Raw genomic sequence first — 18,501 nt, 5'->3', positions numbered from 1 at the left:
AGTGAACTGTAAAGTGAGAAGGGATGATGGTGATAATCTCGTCTTTCTGCATAACACATGTAACAGCATTTACATAAAAGTAAGACTTACCTTGTTCCCTTGTTTTAATATTGTGCCAAGATCATAACAGTAAAAGCACCTTAAGGAATTTTAACAATTATAATAGTCAATCACATGTTTTCATACAAGCCCTTCAAAATACAGAGTACATAACCTTGCCTCTGCTAAATTAAATGTAAGGATCACAGAGCACACTTTTAACTGAAACATGCTCTCTGGCATGGTCTTCATGAATTGCTCTCTAGTCTGTTCCTTATCAGATACTGCCAGGTACATACACCACCCTAAAGCCTGTGATGTAAGGAATATTGTTATACTTACATGCACAAAGACCCATTGCTCATTTCCAGTTCAATTTTTGTTCCCTTCTTTTGAATTGTTTAGTTTCTGTGGCTTAGACAGGGAACTTGAAAGTAATGGGGCTATTCATATGCTTACAGTTAAGCATGTGCTGAAGAGTTTTGCTGAATCTAGGACACAGTGCACAGCACTTTGCAGGATCAAGTTCTTACTGTCTATATGCCATACAGTATTAATACCGATTTCTTTCTTCCTTTGTCTCTCTTTTTCACCTTATCTCAATGACATTTGTGTAAATCAGGTGAAACTGCATTGCAATCAGTGGAGTTAAATTAGTATTCATGGCCAAAAATCTTCATTAACAGACAGCTAACATTGCCTGTTGCTGCCGTATGCCCTTCCATAAAATCGAGTGGCTAAATACAAACCTCTGACGTGCCAGAAATGCTGCAAGAACTAAGACTTCTGTAGTAGAGAGGGCCAGGAGTACTGGTCCTGGTGCAAGATTTGAGGTCAGAACCAAAGGTAGTGAACCAAAATTGGACCATGTATTAAAGCAGGTTCACTATCTGATACATGAACCTGGCAAAGTTGTTGCTCGTGTACTAGACACTAGATATTTACATAAATATATTCCAGCTAGAACTGACCCGTCCCAATCCAGAACAAAATAATGACTACATAATGAAGAGGGAAGTTTTGTCCAAGAAATCAGCAACAAGGGAAGGTAACAAAAGAATGTCATTAAACCTTCCCCCCCACCCCCACTCTGTTCTAAAATTTGATTTGTCAATTTCACATGCGTTCATTTTTTTGATTGTATCACTTTGGTATATATGGTTGTGACTATTTTCTTCCACAAATTGATCTGAGGAAGTGGGTCTGGCCCACAAAAGCTCATCACCTAATAAACCATCTTGTTAGTCTTTAAAGTGCTACACAGTTCTGTCTGCTGAATGATCAGGCTGCTTTATCTGCTCCAAGGACAGAAGCAATGGGCAGCCTGGACCATGTTACTAAGGCAACAACATTCCAGCCTTATGCTCTTAATGACACCAGGCAGAGGTCTGCTGAACCAGCTATCTGCACGGAGCTGGACAGCACACTAAAAGAACTTACCCCCCCCAAGCCACCTGTCAACCCCTCCCTCCCGTCACACCTGCACCCTGTAATCTTATCTCTATCTCCCTAGAGCTGGTGATAGACAGCTGGGAATAAATGATAATGATACCTCTGCAAAACTAGTTTTCTTGTAAGCAGATGTGCTGAGTAATTAACAAAACGTGCCATTTTTGTGCTGTGTTAGGGTGTTGAGACCCATAGACTTCCATGCTGTTATTTATCTGACTGCACTGTGATTACCCTTCACTGCATTAGGGGTAGCTGCACTAAATAGAGTAAGCTGCATCAGGTTGCCTCAATGGCTGTGTCTAGACTACATGCCTCTGCCGACAGAGGCATGTAGATTAGACACATAGGCAAAGGGAAATGAAGCCGCGATTTAAATGATCGCGGCTTCATTTACATTTACATGGCTGCTGCGCTGAGCCGACAAACAGCTGATCAGCTGTTTGTCGGCTCGCGCGCTAGTCTGGACGTTCCCCCTGTCGACATCAAAGCCCTTTGTCGGCAGCCCCGTTATTCCTCGTGGAATTAGGTTTACCGGAGCTACTGACAAAGGGCTTTGATGTCGACAGGGGGAACGTCCAGACTAGCGCGAGCCGAAAAACAGCTGATCAGCTGTTTGTCGGCTCAGCGCAGCAGCCATGTAAATGAAAATGAAGCTGCGATCATTTAAATCGCGGCTTCATTTCCCTTTTCCAAAACAACAAATCTACATGGCTCCATCAACGGAGCCATGTAGTCTAGACGTACCCAATGTGTGACACAGCTAGAAATGGCAAGGGGTGTCTGTATCGCAGGGGAGTAGCGATCTCTCATTTCTATGCTGAGCTATGGTGTCAAAGCAGACAACCACAATTGCCTATTCTTGCTGTGGGAATCTCTAGAAGCCTAGCCACATATATGCCCGTGCACCACGTGGCTCCCCCAGGGTTAAGTGACATTAACATCCCAGAGAGAAATAAGAGAGAAGTAGCAAAGTCTGGGGCAGCTTGTATGGCGTGGGTGAACTGGCGAAGTGGAGGTGAGGTGTAGTTAGAGCATGGTTGCTAAGCCTGTCCTAAATGTGACTGTTGCCATACTTAAGAGAAGATTGTGACAGTTTCCGGTACAGTTCTCAGGAACCCTTTTCCTCTCTGTGCTTAGTATTATGCAAAAGAGTATCATGGGTGGCATCCTGCCACCAGGAACTGTGTTTGGGAATTGCTCAAAGAGGACAGTGTTAAGGTGGCATAGAAGGGGTGGTGTGGGAGGTAATAGTTTAACTGTACAGTTGCTGGTTGTCAGACATTTAAGTTAAGCCACCCATCACCTTTCCCTCACAGACTCCTTCTCTTGAGGACATTAAATCCAAATCCAAAATGCCCCATATTTTGGGGTGTTCAGATTTGACCTGTACAGAGAAAGTGTTGAATTGCAAGCTCCAATTTGTGGTTTGGGCCCTTTTGCAATTACAAAGCGGCTAAGTGGGGGATGCGCTCTAGAGGGCAGAGGATTCACAGATATGTGGCAGCCCAGATGTGCAGATCTAACACAGTCATGTGACAAGACCTGAACGGGGCCTAGAAACTAACATGGGGCCCTGAAATAGCCTGGGAGTGAAATAGCTGGTCCCTGCTTAAAGGTGCCTCATATAGTTAAAATTATTTTTACTTGGGTGCCTGTAAATAAATGGCAATATCTATGTTAGAAAAATGCATACTCCTTCACTAGGGCCTTGGCATGTTTAGAATGAGAAATGACCTGGAAAACATTAAACTAAAATGTTTGCTGATATTCAAAAGGAAATTTATTTTGTGAAAAAACATAAGGACATAAAACGAGAGTGAACAAAGAGGACAGGCCAAAGAGAAATAATCACTTGCAGAAATAGACAAGTAAAGATCATTACATAAGCATTCTAAATGAAACCAGTCCAAGCAGAGAATCTTAATCATGTATATTATTAATGTTAACTTATATTTACTAGTCATTTACCTTTAATTGAAATATTTTCAGTTTCAATGTAATAATTTAGCTGTGGTTTGCTGAGGAGATATTGTACGTTAGTTAAATTTAGTTGAGTCTGAAATTTGATATTTGTACAATTACTGATGCAGTTTTAATCATTCTGAAAAATGGTATTTATGAGACAATTGCTTTTCTGAGATAGGAAGATGAAATAATGCCCATCTTACATCATTATTCTTCCTTGTCTAACACCTTCTATTAAAATTCATGTAATAATCTCTGAAGTGTAAACATGGTGTAAGACTTTGAATAAGCAGGCAATCATTTCAGGATAATTTATTTTAGTGCAGTTAGCACCTTTTCAGAAAGAATAGGATTAAATATAAAAATATTTCTGATGAAATGTACCTAAACAGCTAACAATACTTTGTTACACTTTAATAACTTTTGGTTAATAATGAAAATTTGCAGTGTCCCTCAACATAAGCAAACAGAATGGTAGCTTTTGATATGGGAAAGTTATTTTTAAAAGTATTTTAGAAAAACATTTGGTTGATTTCTAGAGGAAAAAAAGTTCTGATCTAGTGATCTGAAGTCAGAGCAACAACAGAGTTACTTTGCCTGACAACCTTTCTGATGGCTTTTATTTATGGTATATTATCATGATTATTATTAATAAACACAATTAGAATATTTGTATGGAAGGGTACAGCCTACTCAGGAAGGATAGGCAGGGAAAAAAGGGAGGAGGTGTTGCCTTATATGTTAAAAATGTGCACACTGGGACTGAGGTGGAGATCAACGTAGGAACCAGAAGTGTTGAGAGTCTCTGGTTGGGTTAAAAGGGGTAAAAAACAAGAGTGATGTCATGTTAGGGGGTCTACTACAGACCACCTACCCAGGTAGAAGAGGTGGATAAGGCTTTTTTTAAACAACTAACAAAATCATCCAAAGCGCTGGATTTGGTGATGATGGGGGATTCAGCTATCCAGACATCTGTTGGGAAAGTAACAGAGCGGGGCACAGACTATCCAAAAAGTTCTTGGATGGCATTGGAGACAACTTTTTATTTCAGAAGGTTGAAAAAGCTACTGGGGGGAAGCTAATCTAGATATGATCTTAACAAATAGGGAGGAGCTGGTTGAGAATTTGAAAGTGGAAGGCAGCTTGAGTGAAAGTGATCATGAAATCATAAAGTTCATGATTCTAAGGAATGATAGAAGGAAGAACAGCAATATAGAAACCATAGATTTCAGGAAGGCAGATTTTGGTAAGCTCAGAGAGCTGGTAGGTAAGGTCCCATGGGAAGCAAGACTAAGGGGAAAAACAACTGAAGAGAGCTGGCAGTTTTTCAAAGGGACATTATTAAGGGCCCAAAAGCAAGCTATTCCGCTGAGCAGGAAAGATAGAAAGTATGGTAAAAGACTGCCGTGGCTTAACCAGGAGATCTTGCATGATCTAAAAATCACAAAGGAGACATATAAAAAGTGGAAACTAGGACAAATAATAAAAGATGAATATAAGCGAACAATACAGGTGTGCAGGGGCAAGATTAGAAAGGCAAAGGCACAAAATTAGCTCAAATGAGCTACAGACATAAAAGATAATAAGAAGACTTTCTATAAATATATTAGAAGCAAGAGGAAGACCAAGGACAGGGTAGGCCCATTGCTTAGTAAGGAGGGAGAAATAGTAACCAGAAATTTGGAAATGGCCGAGGTGCTTAATGACTTCTTTGTTTCAGTCTTCATCAAGAAATCTGATGATGAAGGAATGCCTAAGGGTACGTCTACACTACAGCATTTGCATTTCTCTCTTGAAAGAGGAATGCAGTATAGTTATTTCAAATATCTTATTTCGAAATAACACGTCTACACACAAAATGCATTTTGAAATACCATTTTGCTATTTCGAAATAGCACGTCCACACTGAGTGGACGCTGAATCGCATTTAAGGGTATCAGGTCAGGAGTTACTTTGTGTGGCTGCTGCCTGAGGCCTGTGCTTAAAGGGACCCCTCCCTGGACAGCTGGTTCTCAGCTTTCTCTGCTTGCTTGCCTACCTCGATGAGGGACAGCAAAGCATTTTGTCTCTGCATGCTCTGGTTGCCCTCAGTTGGGACATCGAAGCACTCTGTGGTGTCACAAAGAGGAGGGAGAAAAATTATTCTCCTTGGCCTCTGAGGATAGAACAAGAAGCAATGGGCTTAAATACAACAAGGGAGGTTTAGGCTGGACTTTAGGAAAAACTTCCTAACTGTCAGGGTGGTTAAACATTAGAATAAGTTGCCTAGGGAGGTTGTGGAATCTCCATCTCTGGAGATATTTAAGAGCAGGTTAGATAGACATCTATTAGGGATGGTCTAGATGGTACTGGGTCCTGCCGTGGGGGTATGAGACTGGACTCGATGACCTCTCGAGGTCCCTTCCAGTTCTAGTGTTCTATGATTCTTTGATTCTTTTATAATTACTTAGATCTGAAAATAATGGTCACTGCTATTTTGACTCTCACACTCTGTTTCCATTCTAAACACTCAGGCTATGTCTACACTGCAGGCTTCTTGTGCAAGGACTGTCTTGCACAAGAAGGCACTGTGGACAGGCAAGAGGGGTTTCTTGCTCAAGAGCGCATCCACACTGCCATGTGCTTTTGCACAAGAGATATGCTTTTGCGCAGGAGAGTCCATGGCAGTGTGGACACTCTCTTTCGCAAGAAACCTCTGATGGCCATTTTAGCTATAGGGGTTTCTTGCGCAAGAAACCCCTCTTGCCTGTCCACTCTGCCTTCTTGTGCATGCAGTGGGGAGAGGAATAACTTGCTCAAGTAGCCCTCTGTTCCGACGCTTTACTTTAAATTTACTTGCACAAGAACGTGCATGCAGTGTAGATGCTCCACGAGTTTTTGCCCAAGAATGGCCATTCTTGTGCAAAAAGCCTGCAGTGTAGACGTAGCCCCATTTTTTTCTGGCACTAAAATTTTGTATGTAAATTTAGTACAAGAGATAGGTACTAACCTATCTGAAAACTAGGAACAAATAGATGGAGTTCATCAAAGCAACTAAAACCAGGTGAGGTAGGAGCCACAGAGCCCAGAAATCAACAGATCTTGAGGGACAAGAATGGAGAAAACAGGAACAGGGTAGAGACCATAGTTTCAAATTGAGGAATCCAGAGGTGGATACTGAGCAAAGAACCTGGATAATGCCCAGAGCTCTGAGTAGGAGTCCAAAGTATCAGTGGATGCTGCCTAGAGAGACTGTCTGGACCCAACACTGTGAGAGAGATGCTAGACTGAGGGTATATCTGCACTGCTCCCGAAGCTCAAAATAAACTCTGCAAGTTGAGTTATGCAAATTGTGTAGCTTATTTTGAGTCAATTTTGAAATAGCTTATTTCGAAACTTGGCTCTGTCCACACAGCACTTATTTTGAAATAAATTGCTATTCTGAAACGTCCCTCACTCCTCGTGGAATAAAGTTTACAGGGCCGTCGGAATAGCAAGCCTGTTATATTTTGAAATAATGGGCACGCTCAAAAGATGTGGAATAGCAATTTTGGGATAGTCGAAATTGCGCTGGAGTACAAGATGTAGCTTAATAGTCCTGGAGACTAAAGATCTCTATCCATCCAGAGAGCAGATAGTGCACAGGCATCAGTAGTGAAGCTTTTGCTATATTGCCACAGCAAAGTACTCATCCCTATATGGGGGAACGGCCACTCAGGATGGAAAGTAGTTCAGTCTCCATAGTTCATTAAGCCCACTGTTAAGTGCATATCAGGTAAAAAAATAGGCCTTTTACAACTAGGTAAGTGTTTGAATAGGAGTTCATACAACAGAACATATGGGGGTCAGTTGAGTAAGTGACATGCATTTAGGAATCTAGGTAGATATTTTAATGGTTCAGCTTTGTACCTGGGGAATATAGGGCTTACATGTCTGAATCCCAACAGTAAGGTTCAACAGATTTAAAGGAAGATTTGACCACCGTTCTGAATGTTGTAGGTAAAAGGGCACTCAGGGGAAATATTTGTTAATAGGCGAAGAGACAATGAGTATGTATACATTGCGAAACAACAACCAAACCAAAACAAAAAGCCTGTGGCAGTGAGTCTGAAAGCCAGGGGAAAATCTCCTGCAATAAATATTGTTCTCATGTTGTCTAAGACTCACCTCCAGAGGAGTTTACATTAACCCCAGGCTACCCCTATACTCACATGCACTTCAGCACTTTGTCTAAGGGAAGCTGACAGAGATCCTTTTTGGAGCTCCACCATTCCAGTCCTAGATCAGCTTGAAAATGAGCAATATGTCATCTGTAGGGAAACACATGGTGCCCTCAGGGTGTACTCCATCCATCCCCCAGGGATCCAACATGCTCCAACTCCTAAGGAAGTCAATAGGAGTCTTTTCTTTAATTCAGTAGGAGATGGATCAAGCACCAAGATACCAGACTGAACATACGTCTACACCTACAAAGCAAAAACGATCCATGACACCGATTCTCAGAGCCTGGATCTACAGATTAGGGCTTGTGCTGCGTGAGCTGCCAGGCTAAAAGGAAAGCTGTGCAGACAGTTGGGCTTATGCTGAAGCCCAGGCTCTGATACCCACCAAGTGGAAAGGTTTTGGGAACCCAGACTCCCATCCAAACCTAAATTTCTACATTGCTCTGTTTCGCCCTTCAGCACTGACCCCACAAACACAAGTCACTTGACCTGGGCTCTGAGGCTTTCTTCTCTGGGGATTTTTTTTGCTGGGCAAATGTAGCCTGAGTATCTTCTCTGGCCTTGCAAAGCACTAACTGCAGAGTCACATAGCTAGGACTAAATTTATCCTTCTTTGCAGAGCGTCAGCAAATAAAACAGATGCAAGTTGTTTAGAAAAACAACAGACCCTGCAGAAACAGAGAGAACTCTAGTGACCAAATGGAAGAAGACAAAAATAAAAGTTAGTCAGCAGAATGCTCTAATGTGTCTGTGAGCAGACGGAATGGCTATTACACGAGAAAGTGAGTCACGTGCAAGATGCTGCAGAATGAGGAGAATGGCTTCAAAGTCTGTAATGAAGTCCACTGGATTGACAGATGGTAGTTGGAGAAGAACGTATGGCATTATTTTGTGTGGACTAAAGTAATTTCTCATCTTGATATGTCAGAGAAATAAAAGCTGCAGCAAACACTGAAATGCAGTGATGGGCCTGCTGTGTCAAGGAAGAGTATAAATGGATCAATATTTATTCTTTTTTTGGCCCAGTATACAATTTAAATTGACATGAAATTCCATCTTGTTCCCCAAATGATGTTCTGTTAAACCAGGCGTAGGCAAGATATGGGCCGTGGGCCATATATGGTCCACCACGCCATTTGATCCAGCCCACGGCCTGCCCTGCCACACCCCCACTCCCAGGCCAATCGAGACCTAGGGGTCGGGGAGTATGCAAAGTCTTCTCCTCTGCTGTTCAAAATGGCTGGTGGTTCTTAATAGGTGTCACGCACCCTAGCGGGGCGGGGGTGGGGGTGGGAGACTTCTCGTGCTCCCCCTCTTCCCAGCCAATCATGCCTAAAGAGAACTGCTTCTTTTGCCTGAGGCCCTGCTCCTCCTGCCTAAGGCCCTGCCCCTTCTGGGGCTGGCCCATGGCCACTACCAACATTGGTGAAGTGGCCCACCTACAAAAATTATTGCCTACCCCTGTGTCAAACCCTAAGCATGTGGATGAGCCCTACAAGCCAGACATCTGGGAAAGAATTCTCTTTAGAATTCAGATCCCTCCCCATCTGGCACCCCCTTTTCCAGTCACTGAGGATCTTCACTACTCATATCAGAGGGGTAGCCGTGTTAGTCTGAATCTGCAAAAGCGACGAGGAGTCCTGTGGCACCTTATAGACTAACTGAAGCGTAGGAGCATAAGCTTTCGTGGGCAAAGACCCACTTCGTCAAATGCATGCATCTGACGAAGTGGGTCTTTGCCCACGAAAGCTTATGCTCCTACGCTTCAGTTAGTCTATAAGGTGCCACAGGACTCCTCGTCGCTTTTACGACTCATAGTCACAAATGTGCTATGTGGCATTACAAGCAACTTCATCCTACCATCCCCTCCATCAATGTATCAAGCTCAGTTTTCCTCTTGGGAGGCTTTTACAAAACTTAATTCCTCTGATGCTTTGAAACCTTAATTTAATTTCAAGCCTAAACTTGTTTATACCCAGTTTATATCCATTTATTTTGCTTGTGATTTATTCCTTTTGACCGATTTACAGAGAACAGTCATACCTCCCCTCAACTGTCTTTTGGTTAGGCCAAACAAGACAACCTCTTAAAGCCCCCTCTCATACGGTACGTTCTCCCTTCCTTCAGCCATTCTAGTAGCCCTTCTGTGCAATTGTTCCAGTTTGAATTCGTCTTTGTTAAACATGGGAGACGAGAATTGCACACAGTATTGCAGATGAGGTCTCACCAGGGCTTTGTACGACGGTAACACTTCCTGTTTCTACTGGAAATACCTCACCTAATTCATCCAGGGATTTCACTTAGTCTTTTTCATGGCTTATATTGGTGACTCACAGTCATCCTGTAATTAACCAACAGATCCCATTTGTTCTCCTCTGTTGTTGATTTCAATTGATAAATCCCAAATGTATAGCAAGGATTCTCATTGTTAGTCCCTAAGGGTATGTCTACACTACAGCACTAATTCAAACTAACTTAATTCGAATTAGTTAATTCGAACTAAGCTAATTCGAATTAGTGCATCTAGACCTAAAAACTAGTTCGAATTAGCATTTTGCTAATTCGAACTAGCATGTCCACATTGAGTGGACCCTGAACCGAGGTTAAGGATGGCCGGAAGCAGTGCCGGCAGGGCATCAGGTTAGGACTTACAGCGTGAAGCTGCTGTCTCAGGCTAGCCGAGGGCTGTGCTTAAAGGGTCCCGACCCCCACCCCGGGCAGACAGTTCTCAGGGGTTCCCCGCTTGCAAAGCAGTCCTGGCTTGGGGTGCCCTGAGTGCCCACACTTGGCACATCACAGCACTCGGCCATCAGCCCGGCTGCACTTGCCGCAGGCTGCCATCCGGAGGGGGGGTCAATCAAGGGGCTTCAGAAGAGCTTCCACCCCGAGAAGCCCACAGAGCCAGCCCAGTCCTCCCCATCGGGAGCTCGTACCCCATTCCTCCCTCACCTCCTTCCACTTACCCCTCCCTAGCCCCCCTTCCTGATGTACAAAATAAAGGACACGTGTTCAAAAATAGAAACTCTCTTTATTGAACAAAACTCGGGGAGACTGGGAAAAGGAGGTGGGAGAGGGGAAGAGAGAGGGTGGGAGAGGGCAACTAAAATGATCAGGGGTTTGGAACAGGTCCCATATGAAGAGAGGCTAAAGAGACTGTGACTTTTCAGCTTAGAAAAGAGACTGAGAGGGGATATGATAGAGGTCTATAAAAGCATGAGTGGTGTGCAGAGGGTGCATCAAGAAAAGTTCTTCATTAGTTCCCATAATAGAAGGACTAGAGGACACCAAATGAAATGAATGGGTAGCAGGCTTCAAACTAATAACAGTAATTTCTTCTTCACAAAGCAAATAGTCAACCTGTGGAACTCCTTGCTGCAGGAATCTGTGAAGGCTAGAACTATAACAGAGTTTAAAGAGAAGTTAGATAAAGTCATGGAGGTTGGGTCCATGGAGTGGTATTAGCCAGGGGGTAGAAATGGTGTCCCTGGCCTCTGTTTGTGGAAGGCTGGAGATGGATGGCACGAAACAAATGGCTTGGTCATTGTTTCGGTCCATCCCCTCCAGGGTCCCTAGTGTTGGCCACTGTCGGCCCAGTACGTACATTGGTCTGACCCAGTACGTACATTCTAAGCTCAGGGTCGGGGGTCTCAGTGGACCACCTTGATTTTCATGCAAACCTGCTCCCGGGTGGCCAGGCTGGCAGCTATCCTGCCCTAGATGGCCACTTTCCTGTGCCTAGTGCGGAGGTCGTGGACGAGGTCCACGATCTCTGCACTAGACCAGGTGGGCGCCCGCCTCTTGCGGACCCGGGCAGGCTCCCGGGAGCTGCCAGCCTGGTCCCAGAAAGAGGCGGAGGGCTGGGTGGCAGCGGGTGGCTGGCTCGTGCCGTGCCAGGTGCAGGGTCTGCTGGCTGGGTGCTGGCAGGCTTGCACCTGGCACAGGCACCGTAGCCAGCCCGTGTCCCTTTAAGGGCTCCGGGGCCGGGAAGGGGGCAGATGAGTTTCCCTGGTGGTGCCCAGAGTGGCCACCAGGGAAATCTGGGGAAGGCTAGCCTCCCACTAGTTCGAATTAAGTGGCTACACAGCCCTTAATTTGAACTGCTTAATTCGAACTAGGCGTTAGTCCTCGTAGAATGAGGTTTACCTAGTTTGAATTAAGCGCTCTGCTAGTTCGAATTAAGTTCGAACTAGCGGTTTGTATGTGTAGCGCCTATCAAAGTTAATTCGAACTAACGGCTCTTAGTTCGAATTAACTTTTTAGTGTAGACATACCCTAAGAGCATGATCTTCCACTTCACACTATTAAATTTCATCCTTTTGCTATTACTTCTGTTTTCAAGGTTGTCCAGATATTCTTGTATGATATTCTGGCTGACCTATGCATTGGCAATCTTTCCTAACTTTGTGTCATTATTAACCAGCTCTCCCTTTTTGTGCCATGGTCATTAAGGAAAACATTAAATAAGACTGGTCCCAAGATCAGTCTTTGAGGGACTTCGCTAATTGCCTCCCTCCAGCCCAGCAGTTCACCCTTCATTATGACCCACTGTAGTCTCCCTTTTAACCAGTTCCTTACCCACCAATCTTTGTATTAATCCTCATGTTCTCCAGCTGCAAACATGAGGATTATGGGCCAAGGAAACAGTAAAGGTTTGGGGAGATTGGCACCAATACTGTTTCCCTGGCCCATAATTCAGGGAAACATGAATTATGGGCCAGGGAAATAGTAAAGGTTTGGGAGAGATTGACACCAACTCCCTTATACAGAGTTACTGGTTTGGAACCCCGATAATGGACTGGCCAGGGTTCCCCTACTAACCTAACAGGAGGGTGTATTAAGGCCTTGAGCAAGTTGGTCATGTTCAAAGAGGTCAGCGATTATACTCTCTCAGCTAGGACAACTAGGCTCCTCAGATATTGGACTCTTCAGCACCCTGAAAGGGGAAAGGGCTACCAATGACCCTGCTTAGCTGAGGTCATGATGAAGCACCAATAAGAGGGCAAGATGGCAAGGTATCCAGCAGAGGAGAGAAACGGAGGAGGGTCTGCTCTCTCAGGGTATGTCTACACTACAAAGTTAGTTCGAACTAACGGACGTTAGTTCGAACTAACTTTAATAGGTGCTACACTAGCGCTCCGCTAGTTCGAATTTGAATCGAACTAGCGGAGCGCTTAGTTCGAACTAGGTAAACCTCATTTTACGAGGACTAACGCCTAGTTCGAACTAGCTAGTTCGAACTAAGGGCTGTGTAGCCCTTTAGTTCGAACTAGTGGGAGGCTAGCCCTCCCCAGGTTTCCCTGGTGGCCACTCTGGCCAACACCAGGGAAACTCTATGCCCCCCTCCCGGCCCCGGACCCCTTAAAGGGGCACGGGCTGGCTACGGTGCCCGTGCCAGGTGCAAGCCTGCCAGCACCCAGCTAGCAGACCCTGCACCTGGCACGGCACAGAGCCACCCACCCGATGCCCCCCAGCCCACCCCCTCTTGCCGGGACCAGGCTGGCGGCTCCCGGGAGCTTCCCCTGGACTGCAAGAGGCGGGCACCTTCCTGGGCTAGTGCGGACATCGTGGACCTCGTCCACAATCTCCGCACTAGGCACAGGAAAGTGGCCGTCTAGGGCAGGAGAGCTGCCAGCCTGGCCACCCAGGACCAGGTGTGCATGAAAATCAAGGGAGTCCACTGAGACCCCCGACACTGAGCCCTGAGCTTACAATGGCCGTACTGGGTCAGACCAAAGGTCCATCTAGCCCAGTAGCCTGTCTGCCAACAGCGGCCAACCCTAGGGACCCTGGAGGGGATGGACCGAAGACAATGACCAAGCCATTTGTCTCGTGCCATCCCTCTCCAGCCTTCCACAAACTTTGGGCAGGGACACCACTCCTACCCTCTGGCTAATAGGACTCCATGGACCCAACCTCCATCACTTTATCTCACTTCCCTTTAAACTCTGTTCTAGTTGTAGCCTTCACAGCCTCCTGCAGCAAGGAGTTCCACAGGTTAACTATTTGCTTTGTCAAGACGAACAACTTTCTCTTACTAGTTTCAAGCCTGCTACCCATTCCTTTCCTTTGGTGTCCTCTAGTCCTTCTTTATGGGAACTCAGGAAGAACTTTTCTGAATGCACCCTCTCCACCCAACCCCTGCTTTTAGAGACCTCTATCCTGTCCCCCCTCCGTCTCCTCTTTTCTAAGCTGAACAGTCCCAGTCTCTGTAGCCTTTCTTCATCTGGGACCTGTTCCCAACCCCTGATCATGTTAGTTGCCCTCCCCTCTCCCAGCCTTTCTCTTCCCCTCTCCCACCTCCTTTTCCCAGTGTCCCCCAGTTTTGTTCAATAAAGACAGAGTCAATGTTGGAAGAAACGTTATCTTTATTTTGTACATCAATAAGAAGAGGGGCTAGGGAAGGGTAAGTGGAAGGAGGTGAGGGAGGAATGGGGTACGAGCCCCCGATGGGGAGGACTGGGCTGGCTCTGCGGGCTTCTGGGGGTGGAAGCTCTCCTGCAGCCCCCCAATTACTCCCTCTCCCCAGATGGCAGCCTGCGGCAAGTGCAGCCGGGCTGATGGCCGAGTGGTGTGATGTGCCCAGTGTGGGCACTCAGGGCACTCCAAGCCAGAACTTCTTTGGAAGCGGGGCACCCCTTAGAACTGTGTGTCCGGGGTGGGGGTCGGGACCCTTTAAGCGCAGCCCTCGGCTAGCCTGAGACAGCATCTCCATGCTCTAAGTCCTCCTTTTATGCCCTGCCGGCACTGCTTCCGGCCATCCTTAAGCCCTGTTCAGAGTCCACTCAATGTGGACTTACTAGTTCGAACTAGCAAAACGCTAGTTCGAACTAGTTTTTAGTTCTAGACGCGTTAGTTCGAACTATCTTAGTTCGAATTAACTAATTCGAACTAAGTTAGTTCGAACTAGCACTGTAGTGTAGACGTACCCTCAGCCACTTTCCCTATAAAGGGGTGACTGCCAGCAGTTCTTACATTCCAGATAAGAAAATGAACAAAAGAGTTTCCTCCCCTATCATGAGTGTTTATAGCATATCTGAGAATGTTATGTAAAGATGCTGAACAAGGTATTTCTCATGGTCATTTCAATAATGCTTCCCTTCACTTGTGTTTCTAGTAATTCATCAGACTCCAGCTAAGAAGAACAGTTAAGCAGTTTAAGCATGCATCTATTCCCCTTCCCTAGTCAACAAACCACTTAAGCATATGCCTAAATCCCACTGCAGTGAAAAACATTAAGGTTTCGTCTACACTACCAGTTTTGTCAGCAGTGAGTATGCAAATGAGGTGCAGATTAATGCATGCATGCCTTTTTTGTGGTGGGGGTTGGGGGGGTTGTGCAAAAACCCTTTGCACAAAAACAGCATGCATACATTATGCAAATGAGGTGCAACGATATGCTAATCCATGCCTCATTTGCATATTCACTGCTGGCAAAACCTGCAGTGTAGACGTAGCCCAACAGTTTTACTTAACACAGATGGGATACTCACATGCCCAAAACATTGGGTGTGCTCAAATGCTTTGCTGAACTTTAGTCTAGAAATACAAAGCCCAAATTGGGTTTCCCTCTCTTGCTCAAACACACCTATTTGTTACTGCAGGTTATTCATAATTATGAAGCAAACAGCATTGCTATTTGTTTGCTTTGTAAAGAATGAGATTTTGTTTTCAAAACAAAATACATGGACTTTACAAACGAGAAAAAATGGCAGGTATTTGTCTTCATTAACTTTGACAGAGATCTTTCAACTCCTGAAAGCAGAAATCTGACACAGACCACAGTACTGAGTCAGAAGAAAAACGAGAGGGAAAGCAAAAAGGCTGCAGGGAAGATGGATATGTCACATATGACACAGGGTGGGGTTGTGAGTATTAGCAGAAAGGAACCCATCCAACGAGAAAGCACATCCTATTTTGTTGCTGTGGCAGAAGTGATTAAGGAGCAAAAATCTTCAATGAAAAATAGCCTCCATAAACAAGATCTGTCAGTCCTCTTGCACATGAGCAACCAGAAGTCAAGCAATCTAGACATGGTTCATTAATGTATTGGAAGAAGATGGATTTGGATAAAAAATCCTTTAAAAAGGTTGACCGCTGTGTTCTCCTCTAGGATAATTTGGAAACTATAGCACATTATAAATGTGTGCATAGTAAGTTATAATATTAATTTGTGTATAGTAATCCCACAAAATTTAGAATTCCGTTTCTCTGGTTCACATCCTGTTGTCCTCTTTTTCAGAGGGTCTAATTTCTGTTTGGTTTTTCTCTGGTCCAATGTGGGGAAGAAAAAACGCTAGGGTTTTTGTATAGTAGAGCAGTAGATGCGTAACAATGCTGTGGAGTGCAGATAGAGGAATGGGTGCACAATGCTTTGAAAAATGCTGCATTAAATGGCTGGAGATACTAGACAAAAATGAGCATCTGACATGTTTGGTTACGTTACATGCAGTCCAATCATGCAGTATAGAAGGCCTAGTCATTCAAGTTACCGATCATCATCAACGCCTATTGACTTCAGTGGGATTTAAGAGCACTCAGTGATCCATGAAGCCAAGAAAAATCAGAGTGGGAAAAGACCTGCAAGGTCATTTATTCCATCGTTCTTGACAGTGCAAGGCTGTTCCTGACAGGATAATTATACATCACATCACACCATTTATAAAGTATAATTATACAACTTACTAAGACATACTTATGTGCTGTGGTAGAACACAGAAACAAAAGCACTTTTTAACCAGTCAATAACCCACAAATCATTACTTACTAACAAGACATTGTATCCATTAAGAATGAGTGTTTCTTTTTTAGATTATCAGTAGAAACATGAGGCCATATTATGCTATATTTCAAGCAAAGCTCCCCATTCATTTCAATGGTAAGTTCCACTTCAAAACTGACAGTGATACAGAAACATCAGGCATTGTAGATTTCAATTCTCTCTTTCTCTTGCTGTAAAGGCAAGGGTAGTGCTAAGTCCTGAAGACAACATGATGTAAAATTATGTAACAAGAAAAAAATACATGCATTCATCTTTCCAAACTTTTTGTAGGCAATTTAGAATACAGGTTGTTTATGTCATGTAAATGAAGGGAATTCTTGAAATATCCTTTGTAGGGCCAGTGTTTTCCAGAAGTTGCTGCTATTACCATGCTTTTATCTAAAATGATTCTCCATTTCCAGAATTATTCTTAATTTCCAGAACTGCAGAGGGTGGGCAGGTCATGCAAGGTCATCCCCTCCACACAGATTTCTGCCTGGAGATCCCTGACTCATTCTGAGGGTGCAGGGCAGAGGCTGGCTTCTGGCTGCTGTTGTGAGTCACTGATACCTTCTCTTTTCATACAGGCTTTGGCTCAGCAAAGTTGCTGCAGAGTTTCCTCTGGCCAGGCAGAGGACTTGGCAGCAGGGCATCAGGCTCCCTTGCCATGTTGCAGAGTAGAAGACACTTATTTCTCAAAAGACCATGCATGGCTCTCCTCCCCTGCACAGCTGGCTCTAGACGACAATGACCAGCATTTTCATGCTATTAAAAATTGCTTCTTGCAATGCATTTCCAAAATTTCCAAAATTATTCTATTTTCATTGCTGGAAAACACTGGCCCTACATCTCTGCTTTCCCTGTAAAGCCTTTTAGAATTGTAATGAGGTCTGTTTTTATTTACCTTGAAGAAGGAAGTAAACTTTGGATTGTGGTGATAAATACAAGGACAATGAATGCACACACCAAGTTTGATTTGAACACTTCATCCCTCATTTGAGAATACTGGAATAAAAAAAAAAAGATAAATTAATGTTCGGCTCATGTGGCAGTTTTGTAAAGAGTGACATCTGTTGACATTTCTGGGAAATTAAAAAGAGGATCAGGTATGTTAACCAGCATACCATGGTGTTATTTTTAAAATAGAAAGAAAATCATCATATCATAAATGAGCCAATAAACCACTCTCACAATGGCCGTAAACCCCAACCCTTTTGTTTTCTAATAAAAAGTGATTTTACATGGTTGCCTTTATGTCTTAATCCATGCATTAAAAAGCAAAAGATGAGGTAAGGATACAGGTACCATTGGGATGAATATGATGCAAAATACCTAGGTGTCACTAGAGAAAACAGTACTGACAGGGAAGTCTGAACTGTAAATTCAGATCTAGATTTCTAAGGGTATGTCTACACTAGCTCGTTAATTCGAGCTAGGTAGGCAAATGAGGCAACCAGAATTGCAAATGAAGCCTGGGATTTAAATATCCTGGGCTTTATTTGCATGTTCCCGTCAGGTCGCCATTTTGAAATTTCACTAGCCCGAACTCACTGCCGCGTGAGGAGTAACAGTTAATTTGAACTAAGGACTTAGTTTGAATTAACCTTTCACTGCTGTGAGTATCCTCGCGGCAGTGAGTTCGGGCTAGTGAAATTTCAAAATGGCAACTGGATGTGAACATGTAAATAAAGCTCGGGATATTTAAATCCCGGGTTTCATTTGCAACTCCGGTCGCCTCATTTGCCTACCTAGCTCGAATTAACGAGCTAGTGTAGACATACCCTAATATCCCTCTGTTTGGCAGTGTTTAGATGCTGGGGACTCTATTAAAAAGAAATGGAAGATATGGTATGTTCATATCTTAAATACTGCATGCTGATGTGGCTGCCTCATCTCAAAAAAATACCTTGGTATTGAAAAATTTCAGAAAAGGGCAACAAAAATGATTGAGTATGGAAAGGCTGCCATATGAGGAGAGATTAATAAGACGGGCTTTTCATTTTGGAAAGAGATGACTAAAGCGAGATATGATAAGGGTATATAAAATCATGATTGGTGTGGAGAAACAAAATAAGCAAAAGTTAT

At 44.0% G+C, this 18,501-nt stretch overlaps 1 protein-coding gene across 2 annotated transcripts in view; it reads right to left on the bottom strand.

Annotated features, from left to right (window-relative positions):
• The window catches only part of ADCY8 (adenylate cyclase 8), a 217,516-nt gene that overhangs the window by 47,795 nt on the left and 151,220 nt on the right, over positions 1 to 18,501 (bottom strand). For both annotated transcript variants that reach the window (XM_075920134.2, XM_075920135.2), the window contains one exon: positions 17,321 to 17,421. In XM_075920134.2, coding sequence (XP_075776249.1) covers positions 17,321 to 17,421 — 101 coding nt within the window. The remainder of the gene's footprint in view (positions 1 to 17,320; positions 17,422 to 18,501) is intronic.

This window comes from Pelodiscus sinensis, chromosome 2 (assembly GCF_052426305.1).
Source record: "Pelodiscus sinensis isolate ZL-2025 chromosome 2, ASM5242630v1, whole genome shotgun sequence".
In the NCBI taxonomy this organism is placed as follows: Eukaryota; Metazoa; Chordata; order Testudines; family Trionychidae; genus Pelodiscus; species Pelodiscus sinensis.
Note: the sequence above shows the minus strand (reverse complement) of the source record. Positions and strands in the feature narration are given on the sequence as shown.